Raw genomic sequence first — 16,945 nt, forward strand, 5'->3', positions numbered from 1 at the left:
GTCATGTAGAAAGACAAGCTTGAATGCATCAGTGGACTGAAAAACATGGCTCACAATTATCAAGGAAAAAAGGCATACCTTGTGTCGGTCATATTTATAGAAGTCTCTGCACTGCAGGTGTGGAAGGCCAGCAGCCAGCACTTGATGACTTCTGCTTGGATTTCTCCAGAACGTTAACAAAGGTGTATGAAAGGATTTTATCCCTGCTTGGATAGACACATAGAAACACAGAGAGGAACAACCTACCAAAGCCTTTACTTTTTGGTTTAGTTTTCCTGAAGTCATGTGGTCCCCCAGCACGTAACAGGTGGCAGTGTTAGAATCAGAGCACACATACATTCCATTGAAGCATGGGGCATAAGCTGACAAGTACCCATTTTTGTCCTGTTGTTCGAGTGTTTTCAGTTACTTTATTTTCTACCACTCAGTATCGATCTATACACACACAAATACACTTCAAAAACTTCTTCTGTGCTGCTTACTGTTTGAAGTTTCCATTAGAAAGTATATTGCAGAAAACATGTTTTGGGAGTATTACAGCACAACTGTCTAATATGAACAATTCTACACTCAAACCCCACTTTTTACAGGAAAACAATTATCCATTTAAAAATGCCTTGCTCACTACACAAACATAAAACGAAGAAACATGTTTTACAGCAGTGTTGCTGTACACTCCCAAACCAGTTAATGGAGTGTTTCTTGCTTTACCACTGTTGGATGCTAGCTGGCATCAGCAGAACATGCCTGATTTAACTAGATAAAAAGCAATGAGGTATATTATATGATGATAAGACAAGGTAAAGTAAGGTTCATTCTTGTTACACAAGTTTTGATCAAAGATCCTGGTGATGCTCAGTACACAAGTATCAGTAAAAACAAGAAGGATGCTTTATACTACCACTAAGTATGACTAGTAAGCAAAATAACCGTATTGGCTTGAACATGGAGGAATTCTGATAACTGGTGTTCATACTGATTTGTATCATACTAGATTCACACCTCTGTAATAAAACAGGGTATGATCCATTAATTTGAAGGTCACTGAATGTGAACTGGTTGAATTACGGTGACCAATAAATAATTAGCGAGTTGCACATAAACCCCGTTTTTGCAGGTACTCTTCAGTGTCAAAAAATAAGTTAAGATCATATGATTTAAGGGTCAGATTTAGACCCAATCCCGACCTTATTAATCTCCATTTCTTTCTGCTAGGCCAATGCCAGGCTTGCTTCAACTGAACAGAGACCACCAACTGTAAATCCTGTGTGGCCATGGTAGGTTGGTAGCTACGACAAGAGATACTGGCAAACTCTTCTCCATGACTGAGCCAATGATGATTTGAATCTGCTTTCAAGAGTAATTAATCTTTTCCTGAATGTGGAAGATAATCAAGCTTAAATGTGTTTCATTTTAATGAATGGCTGAATTACTCTAACACAGTCTTGTGGAACATAAACTACAAGCCTTGGTCCCCTCTTCTGAGGATAAAGGGACAGTGAATGAGCAGGAGGATTGAGTGTACTGTAGAAAAGTTGTTCTGACAAAAAGAATGTTGTCCTTAATTGTGCAAAGACTGGCCTCTGCGTTTTCCTTCTCCTCTATTTCCTAAGCAACCTTACATGTTCATGTTCAGGGTTACACCAACTTACATTTTTCAAAAAAAAAGGAGACTGTTGTCCTTCCTACTTTATGCCTGTTAAGGTACCAGGCCTGTCATCATCCTGAAGAATCAATACAGTAGAAGGAACACAGCTACCTTCTTCAAGATCACATCAAAGCTGAGATTTCAAGTTGTTTTCTTCAAGGTACTGAATAACTAAGGCACCGAGTATTGACAATCTCCTGCATGAGGGACTACAGTGGCCAACATACCACAGAAATGGTGAACCCAATGACCACAAAGTTAAAGGGGAGCCACTCTGAGACTCTGAAATAAACTGCCTTCAGTACCACCATCGTTGTCCTTGGCTTTCACTTTTTTGGTATGGCCTTTTCCAATGTAAACACATGCAAACACACTCATGAAGAAAAGATAAACCTGAAGATGCAGCCGTGTAGACAAGGGCTAGTCATGTCATGTGCAGCACTACCGGTGAGTGTTCAGCTGAAGACAGTGGTCAAACTAACCTGGTGGAGAAAAATCAATTCTAGCAGAAGCCATGCTAAACAGCTTTTCTCTGGGAATAATTTTCTTCCCATAATCTCTTGCTGACTTTTGTTTCTCCAAATATGTAAGCTCCTCAAGGCAGAGAACTTCTGCATAACTAGGCACAGAAATATACTAATACATTTGTCTTTAATGGTAAGCACACAAGTGACTTAATGACACTTATAAATACTGATAAGAAAGTTTGATGAGTTTCTCTGCAGCATTATCAGGATGAACATTGTGCTTACAAATGTTTCAGGTTATCTGAGTATGTCATCCTTGCTTTTGTGTTTAAAGAGTAAAGAATCATAGAATCACTTAGATTGGAAAAGACCCTTAAGATAATCAAGTCCAACCATAAACCAAACACTGCCAAGTCCACCACTAAACCATGTCCCTAAGCACCACGTCTATACATCTTTTAAATAACTCCAGGGATGGTGACTCAACCACTTCTCTGGGCAGCCTGTTCCAATGCCTGATAATCCTTTCAGTAAAGAAATTTTTCCTAATATCCAACCTAAACCTTCGCTGGTGCAACTTGAGGCCATTTCCTCTCATGCTAGCACTTGTTACTTGGGAGAAGAGACTTACATCCACCTCACTAAAACCTCCTTTCAGGTAGTTGTAGAGAGCAATAAGGTCTCCCCTCAGCCTCCTTTTCTCCAGACTAAACAACCCCAGTTCCCTCAAACACTCCTCATAAGACTTGTGCTCTAGAACCTTCACTAGCTTCATTGCTTTTCTCTGGACATGCTCCAGCACCTCAATGTCTTTCTTGTAGTGAGGGGCCCAAAACTGAACACAGTATTCGATGTGTAGCCTCACCAGTGCCAAATACAGCGGGATGATCACTTCCCTAGCCCTGCTGGACATACTATTTTGATACAAAGGCTCACACATAGCTTTTATGAACACAAGAGGTTTTTAACCATGTATTTTTTAAGTACATATTTGACTTTCCTCCAAAAAATATCTATAAAAGACATGAGGACCTCATTTAAAAGAAACCAATGAGTTTTCCCCTGTTAAGGTTTCTAATTTTGCTCTATTTACGTACTCTATGTTAATCTAGCAGGCCAAAATTCTATTTCAAAGAAGGTGGCCAAACTTAAAGGCAGTATTGGTGCATATACCTCTGGCTGAAGCAAAGACCTTGTCCTTGGCTTTAAGCTTTCTACAAGTTCCCTTAGAACCACACTACTGTAGCACTCTAGCCATTCCACAATGAAGTTAAACTGAGATTGTACTTTAAACGGGAGTAAATTATTTTATTTTCATACCTCTATAACCACTCTTTATTCTGATGATCGTTACCATACGTCTGGGGCAGCTGACAACCCCACTGACATGTGTCTCTTTCCTTGGCTAGGTTCTGCATCAAACATGCCCCAAAAGTACCAGCATTGTCCTCAAAAGATTGACCTTAAGGATGAAAATACTTTGTGGGAGTAGGGAGTACCTATTTCCTACATGTTGCAGAAAATCTACCAATTTTCTACAATATTTCTGAGCTTAAGTAACAACTTAAATTTGGCAAAATAAACATAGGCAAAAAGTAGCCACTAAGAAAGTTGATACTTGTGAATCTTACTTTGTTTGGGTTCCAAAAAATGAACCAGCAAAGACATTATGATTTGTAAATGCTACTCCTACACATATTCCGCTTTGCAGCATATCAGACAAAGTCTGTTTTATAAGGTTTTAAATAAGGAGCTATTTTCCTTGTTCATCAGGAAAAGGAAGGCACACAACAATGTGGAATGCAGTCTACTCAGTTCACACAAACCCACTTTCCAAGGCAATGCATGTTCAAGGTATTGAATTTCCCACACTTCTGAGTTGGGCACAAGCTCAACCCCAGTATGCCATAGACTTAACACACTGTAGACATCAGCCATGCTGTGACAGTAACTAAAGAGAAGAGGTCACAAGTTCAGTTAGGGTAGAAGCTGTGGTTGTGGAGTTGCAGATCCTCTGAGAGACTAATTTAAGTAATGTCCCACAGTGTATGTAATCACAGTGTGCTGGAGAGCTAAATTCCTTGAGAACAAGTGACCTGGCAGCTACAAGACAGACCACTCCTGCTACCATATGGGACACCACTTCTTGCAGGTTTTCCATACTTCTTTCTTCCTCCCAAAGCAGTATCAGTATGAGCAGAGATCCTGAAACCTTTTAGCCTTTGCAGAGCCAGCTAACACATCCCTCTCCCGATGAGCTTTCCCTCCACTATTCACGCTACCACTTACGTTCTTATTCTTTTTAAGTTTCTGTAGCATGGAGAATGGAAGAAGAGATCTGCTGAGACCTGCTTTTCTATGTGTTTTAGCCCTTAATGATTGCCATAAAGCAGAAAAGCTGGCATATGAGGCATCAGCCTTCTAATATTCATTCTCCAGGTGAGACAGTGTTCCTTCATAGCAGCAGTGACAAATCCTTCTCATGGAAAAGCAGAGAACGTGCTAAAGAATTTGCACTTACTTTCTATTGCACATATTTTCTATTATTATCAGAACTAGACTGAAGAATGGGTTAATTTACATGTCTGAGCTGGAAGAAGACCTCTGTGCTCCTCAAATGGCACATCTAGCATCAGATCAAGAGGGTACGCTGGGGAAGACAGCTGGGGAGGATAGCTTTGGGAGCTGTCACCTGTCAGTCAACAATGATTGGGCTTGAGGATTGTCTAGACCACTCCTACGCTTCAGTCCCTATGCTTGTATAAGCAGAATGCCTAGACTAATCAAGGCATTTAGACACCAGACAAAAAAAGGGAATCAAATTGCTCCAAAGTATAATAAGTCAGCAAGAAAGTAATTCAATGCCAAGGCGGACAGATAGACAGCTATCTATTAGACTGCATCGCTCACTGTACAGATGGGGCCAACACAATTTTTATCAATCTCCTTTGATGGTACTCTTGAAGTGTACTGGGTTTGTAGGCTGATTCACCTGCCAGCTTAGTTTACACAGAAGCATCTGTTAGATCCTGAACCACAGGAACAGGAAAAAGGGGAGAGGAGGAGGAAGCTCTGACATAAAATCTAGTTGTAAATATCTACCTGGTATTTTCCAGGCACATATATTTCAAGACACCAAACTTTCTATGAGGATAGCTGTGTTGCTGCTATAACTTTGCTGTAACATACATATATGCACAGAATTCACAAAGTTTAATGAACAGAGGAAAGCTACAGCCATACAATAGTCTATGTCTTGCAGAATTTTATTTTATTGGCACGAGAGATTAACTCAAAGCTCTTGGCAAGTACATCCATATTGAAGGAAGGACCAAGGAAGGGCAGCAACAGTGAAAAGAAGGTAAGCTTTACGAAACAAAATTCTTCTTTAGCCCAAATCCAGCATTGGTGTGACAGGTGTAAAGATCAAGCAGAAAGGATTGTTTGGAATTTACAACAGTCTTCAGCTGGTAGCCTACAGCTACGTGCATCCACTACTGGGTGACTGAATGACCAGTTAACAGCCAACAATCTGATCCCTCCCTTCAGCGCCTGGCAAAGTTTTGCCTTAAAATGAAAGAAACAAGCCAGCTGTAGAGATTGTACATTTTTTATTGCAGGTCAGGTGTGCATGAAGCAATGGCAGTTCCTAGATGGTGCAATTGCAATGGCTGCAAAGAATGAAGAAAGAGTACAGACAGCAAATGCAGGCAAACGCCACTTTGCCCACATCATGGGCACCTCTTCATGCTTTGGAAGAGCAGTAAGACAGGGACAGTTCTAAGACAAAGTCAGTGATGTCAAACAGTGTCCTCACATTTCTACAGGCTGTATTGTGAAGAGGCCTTTGCTCAGTAAAAGTAGTTGAGGAATCTCTATTCATACCTACCAGTCAGCTGCTTCCCTGCGCCTGCAGAAAAGTGCCCCAAGTGGCAACTATTATTACTGGCTAAGGATCCAGAAAAATTCTACCACAGTATTATTAAGAAACAATTGAAAGTTTAGTTCCTGATTTAGTGGTTGTTTTGAATCACATCCACGAGGGCCCTCCAGAGTCTTGGTCTGTTTTTGTAGATGCATTGTTGGGCTCCTCTTTTGGAAGTAGCATTATACACATGCTCTGTGCAAAAACTCTGAAGCTGCCAGCTGCCAAAATTTACTAGTTAAGCATGGACCAGGCAGTGTATTTCTGAATATGCATTAATTTTTCAGCAGAAGCCTTTAAACACTTTAAAAGTATGTTTTCATTTTGATCAGCCATAACTAGGCTATTTCATTACGGCAAGTTAATAACCTCTGAAATTCTCCTCTACAAAAACTCATAGCTTATAAGTGACTTTTTACTTCCATTAAATGCCAAGTTGCAGCTTCTTAAACTGCTTTAATCAGTTTCTAATCAATTTAGCTCTTGCTCCTGAAGCAGCCTGCCAGTGCTGAAACTAGCATTAAGAATCACAGGATACTTCAGGCTGGCACAGATTTTGGGAGGTCTGCATCCCAGCTTTCTGCTTTATATAGCCATGAATTCAGACTAGGTTGCTCAGGGCTTTATCCAGCCTGGTCTTGAAAACCCCAAAGGATGGAGACAGCACAACCTCTCCGGGCCTACTCTGTACTGCTTTATTGTCCTCATTGGAAAAAGTTTTTCATTATATCAAGTCGAAAAGAAGTCCATGTTCTTGTTTATTTCAGCTGAACTCTCTTCTGACTGTCTTCTCATTTCAAACTACGGACCTGATGAAGAAATCATGTAGCGATGTTCTCTGGCCTGTGCTATGCTGGAGGTTACATTAGAATAAATTAAATAATCCCCTGTGGCCTTAAATATCTGGATATCTTTCCTAGCGACTCTTACAACAGAAAAAAAACCCATTCCATTCAGTGAAAATGCAAACAAGACAGAATTACTCTAAATTTAAGGCTACAATGAGGAGGAGAAAAAAATCTAAGGCAACTGAATTTCTCTTGTTTGGGAATCGGGGCCTGAAGGGAGCACAGCAGCAGAGCTACTTGCTTTCTTAGCTGCTTTTTTGACACTGCCCAAACACATATAGTGAAAGCTGACAACTGCAATTCACCAAAACCTGCAGCCGTCCTAAGGATCTACTGCTTCCCACTCCAAATGATTTCTTCAGCCTGTTTACCAAAAAGCACAGAGATAAAAAAAGTAGGGGAGTTTAAAAAAAAAAAAAAAAAAAAGGTACTTTTGAGGCTATGAAGTATTTAAGTTGTCCATATAAGCCTGGGAAATAGATGCCTCGAAAGATGTTTAAATAGTGAGACTACTAGGTGCCTGGAAGAGCAACTACTATTTACTGAAGAAAAAGAGTTTACCTAAAGCTAAACAAAACTCCAGCACCCTACAAAAATTCATGCTGGGGACTACTATGGATAGTTTCACCAGAGTGGCCTGAGCAGGCATAGAGAGTGAAATCTGCTCTGCTCTGTTCCTGCATTCCCACACTGTGAGGGCTGAGACAGGTCAGGGTATATCTGTGGTTACACACAGAACTTGTTTCCAGAGCTGTCAGCCTCTTACATGCCTTAAATCCACTTAAAATGGATAAAGGAAATGGAGAATAATGGAAATAAGAACAAGTACGTAATCACATCTAAAATCCTCTACAGGTTGTGAGGCCATTTTACAAAGACAGTCCTTAAAGCTTTGCCTATACAAAGAAGTTGTGCTAATATTCAGCACCTGTTTTTGCCACCTGCATACAATTCTTCATAGCTCTTCCATTCCCATACCAGCTTCCTTTTCTCCTGCCAGCCAGTTCAGTACTAGTAGGAGAGTAGCTGGAGGAAGACACTCTATACCAGCAAATGAATAGACCAGAATGACTGGAGAAAGCAGAGAGGAAATAGCACCAGACCACAGGAAATACAGAGACTGGTAAGTGGCCAGAGGTCATTGTGCCAATGTAAACACTGAGAGCATTAAATATAACATTCATAACAATTTATAATTCAACTGCATTCCTGTTTTTTTTAAACCACAGAGGAACACCACCACCACAAAAAAAAAAGCCCACCAAGCCTGGCTATCCTTATCCTGAAATCATTTTCCTTGAAAGTAGCTCCTCAATGAAACCCACGCTTAATCGCAGTTCTTGAAATCCCTTTTCAGATAGTTTGCATGAGATATGTCAAATGAAAGAGGACAAGTTAATAGGATTAAGCTGACAAAAATGTGTTCAAATTTCTATGAATCCCACTCTGGATCTCTTCACCAAAGTCATTTGCTAATGGAAAGGTCAGCCCAAATCCCATCCACTGGACATATACTTTTTCCAGAACAATTCTCTGCAGACCATATGCTACAGAGAGTCAAATAAATAAATTAATCCCTTTAAGTTACAGCCACTCAATGCTTCAAAACTATTGTACTATTAGTAAGGACATACCTATGCCTGTTTTGTTTTCACATCTGAGTATATTGTCTTTCAAGATCCATTTCAACTGCTTTGAGGAATGAACAATCGTCATTTTCACAGTCATTAATTTCTCTGAATGAAAATAGAAGTTTGCATTAACACTACGCCTGTGGTGCATCTAACCAAAGGCTGCTGCAGAACAGGTAGGAGCAAACAGTACCCAACACAGTAACAAAGCTTCTCTGTCTGATCAATTGTGAAAAGCAAAACATATAACAATATACATACTGAGAGACTGCATTTCATTCAACAGCTTTATAAGCAGTACTCAGACAGGCTGGCAGGTAGTATCATCCCTAATTTACAGATAGGGATTGATGTGCAAATAAATCAGAAAGATTCCTTTGAAAGAAAAGCAACTTACCCCAGAACAGATCCAAACTTCCCTTTGACCGTTCTGGGTGCCTAAATAGGAACTTGCTGAGAGAAGAGGTACCCAGAACGCAGCATGCATCTGTTTCTGAACTGTAAGATCAAAGGCCTCCCAAACAATTGTACCAACAGTTTCATACCACAAATTGGTGAATCAAGAAGATAATGAGAAGTGTGCAGGTGGCCACATGGTATCTGCAACAAAGGCTCAAGAGGAGAGGAGAGCAGAATACAGATGCAAGTGCTGCTCTATGGAATAATGCTCCAAAGGGCATCTATAAAATCTCCTTATGGGACCGTCCAGTCATCTTGGTCTGTAATACAACCATGGCACAGTCCACCACTCCATGAAAGTTCAAGCAGACTTTCCCCCTTCCTTTGGGTCAATTCAGAGTGAGACAAATTTGTATTATTCACAGACATCAAGCATTCCTGTTCTGACTTGTATCAGAGTCCAGCCCCACTCTAGAGACCACAGGTCTTCCGCCTTCCTCAGTTTCTTCAGATTTGATTTAATCTACAACAGCAGGAGCTGCTGGGAGGAGAAAACCAGTAGATTGAGGGTATTTACTGATTCCATTCTTAGGCTTCAGGATAAAAGTTCCTCCAGATGTATCTTACTACAAACGTAAGGAGGGAGCATCTAGAGCTGAAAGGTTGTGTGTTACAGATTATTTGTTGGTTCAGTAAAGCCCATCAGCATGCCAGTGTGTCACCTGCTCCCCATGCTTGCAGACAGACCACATTTTCTGTGTATGCAAACTGCAAGAGCACAGAGTAATACTGGAATACTCCAAGATGGAAACTTGGTATAACAAAAGTCTGCAGAAATACCAATGGAAGCAGAATTACATACTTCACTGCACCTTCAACCCACCTGCAATTCCAAAAATCAATCACCCTGAAGAAACAAAAAACAACAAATGCTTCAGAAATCAAACCCATTTTTCACTACACAAAATATATGGTACTGCTTCCTTTGAAATCCTCCTCCTTCTTGCTGTGCTGGCAAAGTCCAGAGTAAAAGATATAGTTACTGCCTTCTTTCTACCTATTAGTGTAGAAAAGTGACAGGACTAGGAAACAAACCACAGGTTTGTCCAGACAAACAGCTGCCAATGCCAAGAATAAGGTATTTCAAAGGTTAGGAAATACTGATAGACGCAGCCTCTTGTTGTATCATCTACCAATTAGCCGCAGGCCCCAGCTGCATATTAACTGCAAAATATTCGGCTGAACTAATTTTAACATATAAGCATTCTTCTTGTTTGTTACTCATCTGGGCCAAATACTTATATATAACATCTCACATTCCTTACAGTAAGCTCCCTGCTTTCCCACTTGCAAGAAGTGAATCAGGACTCATTAGCTAAAACTGCCAAAAATTACATAAGTACACTGACATCTCTAAGGTGTAACATCCTGTCTTTTTTTATTACCTGCAGCCACAGCTAAAGATTTAGGCTGTCTACGCTACACAATGCACTCTTCTGCAAAGTCCTCCCCATCCAGAGGGAACTATTCCAGCAAAGATACTTCCACCTACTTGCTCCACTCTTCAGGAAAACTAACTATAGTATTATAAAAGGAAAATTGTGCTGCCCTTAACAGTTCTCTCATCCGGGCTGTCTGGTTAAACCACAGCAAAGCTTGTTAGTTATATATCATCTTAGAAACAGTAATCCGGAGAAAAATTCACTACCCAATTCATCAGTTTTGGATGGGAAGTCAAGAGAGGGTGGGAGGACAGAGTTCACTGCATTTCTGACTCCACTGCCTTGTACTGCACATAGCTGTACACACTTTGAAGGAGGATACCACTCTAATTAGGTGTTGCTTTCCATCCATTCTGTATCTGCCTAAGTGGCCAGGCAAAGTGCAAAGCAATGAGAACTTGATTAGCTTTCAACAAGCTAATAATGCAATGCTGACCACCCTTAGTGATTAACCTGAGAGGCTTACCAGAGACAAATGGCTAGAATGAAAACATTTTAGGCTAACAAACCCCACCATACCTAGCAGCCACAGTTAACATTTCATATATTTCACACCATTTCTGCCAGACACCCTCAGCCTCCCTGCCTGCTGTTTAAAGGCTTAAATTTCACAATCCTTAAAAATGAGGGTGGAAAAAGAACATGCTTAGTACACAGAATGAAAGGCAGTTTATGCTTTAGGACTTCTTCCTTGCACTTACCTACACTTGTAGGAAATATATCCTCATTGTTGATTTGCACCTCAATCCAGTCCATGAGAAGGTTCATATACTGGGGTGCTGGCAGTGCTGTGGGCTTCTTGTACTTCATATCGTCCTGCCATCGGTACTCATACTTAGGGCCTCCAGACATCACTGGGCAGGTCCTCTCTGTGCAGAATTCACAGATAGTTCCATAAATGAGGTTGATCCTATTGAAGAAGTCAACAACATGGACCGCCACCCAGTCATTTTGGTCTTCTCCGCTGGGCAACTGCACAGCCGCTTTCAAGTCCACACCTGAGTTCAGAGAAGCCTGAGCTCGTTTGTGGAGTTCAAACCTTTGGGTTCCAGGTTCAAACTTGCGTTTTGGGCGGAAAGTCTTATCTTTATTAAAGACTTGCTTGAGTGCTATGGACATGTCTGCTAATCTTCTGCTCTGCAGCAGCTGGCAGAAAAGCACAGCTGAGATTTAATGCAGGTATCTGAAAACAGTTGCTCCCTATCGCAGGTCCTCCAGGCTCTGCTGGTTTTCTCAGAGAAGCTTGTATCAACTTCAGAGCAGTCTACTAGCTCTTTGTCTTGAAAGCCTTCCCAAAAGGTTCCATGTCCCTGAGGATATGGAAACAATATACATTAGTGGTAAGCTCAAGTCTGGCCCTGGCAGTTTGTGACTGTTTTACCATCATTTTCTGGTAATTATGAGCTGAAAAGCAAATATGTAACAAGCTAGCCTTAAAAATTGGCCAACCCCTGACTTGATGAACGTTTAAAAGAAAAAAAGAAGCAAGCCTTACCTTTTAAAGTATTAAGGAATTAACTTCTCTGTCCTGTTTAAAATATTTACCCAAATAGATGCTTTTAAGTTATCATAAAGATGGGAATTCAATAAATCTTGTATAATTTTCCCATCTTTAGATAATTTTTAAACCAACCTTTTCATTTTGCTGCATTTTTTACAGTGACTGCATACCATACATAATGTATGTGTAAGTTTAGTAGACAAAATACTATGTGACAATTTAGAAGTCCTATCTAACTGCTCCTGAAGTGACCCGTGGTACCTCTAAGCATTCGCCATAGCTTCAGTGCTCTTCTCTGTAGGAAAAAAATCCTCAAGCAAGATTTTTCCATATTTCTTCTCTATTTTTAATTAATGAACGATTTGTTTTTGCAGTCTCATAGAACCTAGTCAGAGTGAAACATACAGTATTGCACAGAAATAATTCCTATTTCCCACAGAACCATACAGAGACTGTTATTTTTCTTGACCCACCTTCAGGAATTCAGCAGTGGTCTTAATTTTCTATTGGATTGTGTAGAATGATTAGAAAGTGATGGTGAAGCTGCCACTTTCTTTACCGCTCTATTCATCTTCTCTACAGGGGAATACTTGGCATTGTCATTCTTGCAAAAGGAAGAGCATAGACTGCAGTTGCTCCACCTAACCTAGTCTAGCAACAAAGAATGGTTTTAACAGCCAGTCTGACTGAAAAAATAAATTACCGCATGTCATGGTTTAACCCTAGCCAGCAACTAAGCACCACGCAGCCGCTCACCCACCCCCCCCCCTGCCAGTGGGATGGGGGAGAAAATTGGGAACAGAAGCAAAACCCGTGGGTTGAGATAAGAACAGTTTAATAGAACAGAAAAGAAGAAACTAATAATGATAATGATAACACTAATAAAATGACAACAGTAATACTAAAAGGATTGGAATGTACAAATGATGCACAGTGCAATTGCTCACCACCTGCCGATCGACACCCAGTTAGTCCCTGAGCGGCGATTCCCCACCCCCACTCCCCCCAGTTTATATACTGGGCATGACATCACATGGTATGGAATACCCCTTTGGCCAGTTTGGGTCAGGTGCCCTGGCTGTGTCCTGTGCCAACTTCTTGTGCCCCTCCAGCTTTCTCGCTGGCTAGGGATGAGAAGCTGAAAAATCCTTGACTTTAGACTAAACACTACTTAGCAACTGAAAACATCAGTGTGTTATCAACATTCTTCTCATACTGAACTCAAAACACAGCACTGCACCAGCTACTAAGAAGACAGTTAACTCTATCCCAGCTGAAACCAGGACACCACATTAGAGCCTTGTTTGTTCCTATACATATGTGCAGAAGAGTATTATCATCAGCAAATGTAGGCAATGAGTAGGTGATAGGGTAGATAGGGGCTATGACAATTAGACTTTTGTTTTACTACTGCAGGTTTTATGTTTAAAGAGAGTGTAAGCATTTCATGCTGTGCATTGTTTACATTAGATAACACAGTAAGTTTTAAATTTGCAGAGCACTACAAAAACCCTACCTGATCAGTGGCTGATGAATTCTCATCAGGGTATTATGTATGCTCCACTGTTTCCCTTAACAGAAATCATGTCCATGAAAATTCTACGAGGCTGTGGGGAAAGCACTAAATTCTTCTGAAGACAGTTGCCCAAAGCTTTGCTGAGGGGCAGAAAGGAAGAGAAAAAGGTGCTTCTTTTTTCTTAAGCACCACAAGAAAGCAACACATATCAAGCAAAGAGAAATCTTGTGTGCTAGACGCCATCCCCACACAATAGTATGTAAGTGCCATAAAAAATCCTCTCCCAAATAGCTGAAAGATAAGCATCCACCCAATTTGCCAGGAAGCAGCAGCTAAACAAAACCAGCAGAGAAGTGCTTGGTTTTCGTTTTGCTGATGGCGTGATGGAGGAATACTCCAATCATGAGTTTATAAACAGTCATTTTTTCTGTGCCAGCATAATATGATCAGTTCAGGGATGAACTCCAGGGAGACTACTGTCATATCCAACATGCCCCTTGGAGTAATGTTCAAACCCGGAGATCCTGAAACCTGACATAGGTTGGGGAAAGAAGACTTCAAACAAAACTAGCCTTGGAACAATTTAGTTAAGTGTCATTGGCAGAAAATGAAGGCACTTTAAAGAGACAACTTTGCCCTACAGTTTGTGTTTGTTACTAAGACCCATAACCTCCAGCTCTCAAACGCTCTGTGGCAGTCAGCTGTTTATTTAAAGCCTCTCAAAAGAACAGGTGAGTACTGCTGCACAGACTGAGCTTGCAGTTGACACACTATGCAATGGCATGGAGCCGATGTCCCAGTTTACAATACTAAGGATGTTAGCTCCAGAGTTTTACAGCTCAGGTAACTAATTTTTTCCCACTCGAATATACCTGGCACTCTTATGTGGCTACTTTGACTCCCTTCCTCACCTGTAAATATTCACCAGAACATGCAAGGAGTTTTTATTTAAAACAACAAGCTGAGTACCAAATAAAAATCATCTTCAAAAGACACATCTTGAAGCACAGTACTCACTGCTGTTAAACCTTTTCCAAGAAAAACAGAAGACACCATGTTTTGTAAGTTATTTTCTACTGAATATGTAAACATGATTATTCATATTAAACACGTACTCTTTCCCACTCCTGTCCATACATTCAGTAAGTCTGCATAAAACCAATTAATGCAGAGAAAAAGCAACCAAAACATTTAGCAAACAACTCATGAACTCAAGTCTTCTGTGTACCAGGAGTCACATGTTGAAATTGTCTGTGAAAGCACACATACATCACGGTCAAACTCAACCCAAAGACTAATCCAAAAGATTACTCTACTATGCAGCCAGATGAAACTGTTCTTTAACCCACCAAGGCAGAATCAGAACAAACAAGAATCTCCTATACATTTCCTATCTGGAGAGTCTTCTGTTCAGTGTCTTGCAATAAAAGCTAAGGCTCTTCCACTTTTGTCTTTCTATCACTTTACACAATACAAAACTACACTATCTTTGCAATGCTGAACTGCAGAAGTCAAACTCACTGCTTAACTTCTCTTAGAGACTTAGCTCTCCTAAGAGCTCACTTTTTTCTCTCTCTTAAAATGTGCCTGAAGGCTGTGCAAAGCCAGGGAATGGATAGACTTGCTTTCTCATGCATTTTCACAAGCAAGAATATAAAATAGAAAAGTCTATGACCAGAATTTCACAGAAATACTGTGGTGAATCACCCCTCTGAAATATTTTTTTGAATCCTGCTTCCTGAGGGTATTTGCTGTCTCATTAACCCTTGCCTTCACTCAAAAGCTAACAGAAATGAATGAACAGGCAATCAATTTTGAGACTCACTCCCTCACTTCTGAAACACACTACTTTCCTGCAGGTTACACAGTTGCCCTTACTCCCCCCACTCAAGCAACCAGCTCGTTTAGGCTTTTCTAAACAGTTACAAACAGCATCACTATTACTTTGCTGGAATAAAGAAGCTTTCACTTTACTGACAAGAGACAAAAGAACAGGCTCACCTGATTTTCAGAGGAGATCAAACACAGACACTTTAGGTTTGGATCCTTCAGAGGCTGAAGCTAATGGGAAAGCTCTAGCCAGAGTCTGTGGGCTCTAAAAGCATCTTTACTGCTTAGGCAATGAAGTGGCAGTAGTTAATGGTAGGATGGCCACTCCTCTGCTTTGGACTGAATCACTAAGCTGTTGCAGGAACTCATTCACCATTAGACTTCCAACATGCTGCTGCACTGTGTTTGAATCAACAATCACTGATGAGAGGTTTGTCATTACATCCGAGATCACATACTGTCAATCAAAACTTTGTAGCGTTGGACTTACAATGCAAAGCTATTGGTTCAAAATTACATAGCATTAGCAAACAGAAAACTCATCAGATAACCTCAACAACAAATGGTGGGCAAAACCTCCTGATTTCTGAAGCACTGAGAATGTAATTTGGCTTGCTGGCCACCACTTTCACTTCCATGACAATTTTCATCTGACGAGAATGTGAAACACTCCCAGTTTCATTATCTCAATTGGTCTTGGGAGAGTTACTTCAGAGATGAAAGACTGTGAGCAATGTTGTGGTATTGGTTAGATTGGATCATAAGTCCTCGAAATATGTGGTACAGTAGTACCCACCCTCCTTCCACATAAAATTAAATTTGACTATTGCTAACATATTTTGCAGTCTCCTCTCACATCATAGTAATGCCAGCAGAACTGCTCTTGACTTATACCTGTGTCAAAGGCAACAGAAACCGGCTTCTGACCTTTTACGACAGGTCCTAACTATACAACAGGATCTAAGGAGTGGCCTTGTGGGTCATGGTGGTTTTGGCTTGATGGTATACAGAGTCAGTGTTCTGGATGCTCTTCTGAACTAGATGCTTAACGTATGTCCGTCCTGGTATGGGCAGCTCAGAAAACTCCTTCCAACACTTCAGCTTCTCTTCTTTCTTTTCAGAGCAATGTATTTCTGAAGACATGTGACAGTCACCAACAGCTTTCCTGAGGGACTATTCCATGGCATGAATAATGCAGTTGGGTGAATCCCCTTGCTGGCAGAGTCAGTGTAAGGATGGTAACTGCAGATTTGGAGATGAGCTCAGAACAGAGAACCAGACCCTCACAAGCTTCATCCATGCTGTCAACACCACAGTTATCAATTCTGTCCCCAGCCTTATGTAGAAACATGCACATATAGAGAGAGAAACTCGGTTGAAATATTAGGTATACCAAGTCAACATATGGAAATAATAAACCAGTCCTATCCATGCAGACACCACTAAAATAACCACCTACAACAAACCACACACCATTACCACCATCATGTCTGAGTCACTACTGAGTTAAAAACATACTAAATCATTTCATCATATACTTTCTATTAAATCACAGATAACAAGAATGTTAAATGACACAGTTTATAAACACATAGCTTTCATCACAGCACTCTAGTGAGCATTATGCAAGCCTTAGAGGGCTGCTGGGAAGGTAGCTGGTATAATTCCCATTTTATTA

General features: G+C 40.6%; 1 protein-coding gene across 7 annotated transcripts in view; it reads right to left on the minus strand.

Annotated features, from left to right (window-relative positions):
• The window catches only part of MOB3B (MOB kinase activator 3B), a 118,959-nt gene that overhangs the window by 62,680 nt on the left and 39,334 nt on the right, over positions 1-16,945 (minus strand). For 6 of the 7 annotated variants that reach the window (XM_030005000.2, XM_030005002.2, XM_030004998.2 and 3 more), the window contains one exon: positions 11,122-11,730. In XM_030005000.2, coding sequence (XP_029860860.1) covers positions 11,122-11,539 — 418 coding nt within the window. In that variant the 5' untranslated portion in view covers positions 11,540-11,730. Of the gene's footprint in view, positions 1-11,121; positions 11,731-15,438; positions 16,122-16,945 lie in introns of those variants that run through there. The other variant, XM_030005003.2, reaches the window with a different exon arrangement.

The sequence above is a fragment of the Aquila chrysaetos genome, chromosome Z (genome assembly GCF_900496995.4).
Source record: "Aquila chrysaetos chrysaetos chromosome Z, bAquChr1.4, whole genome shotgun sequence".
Classification (NCBI taxonomy): domain Eukaryota; kingdom Metazoa; phylum Chordata; class Aves; order Accipitriformes; family Accipitridae; genus Aquila; species Aquila chrysaetos.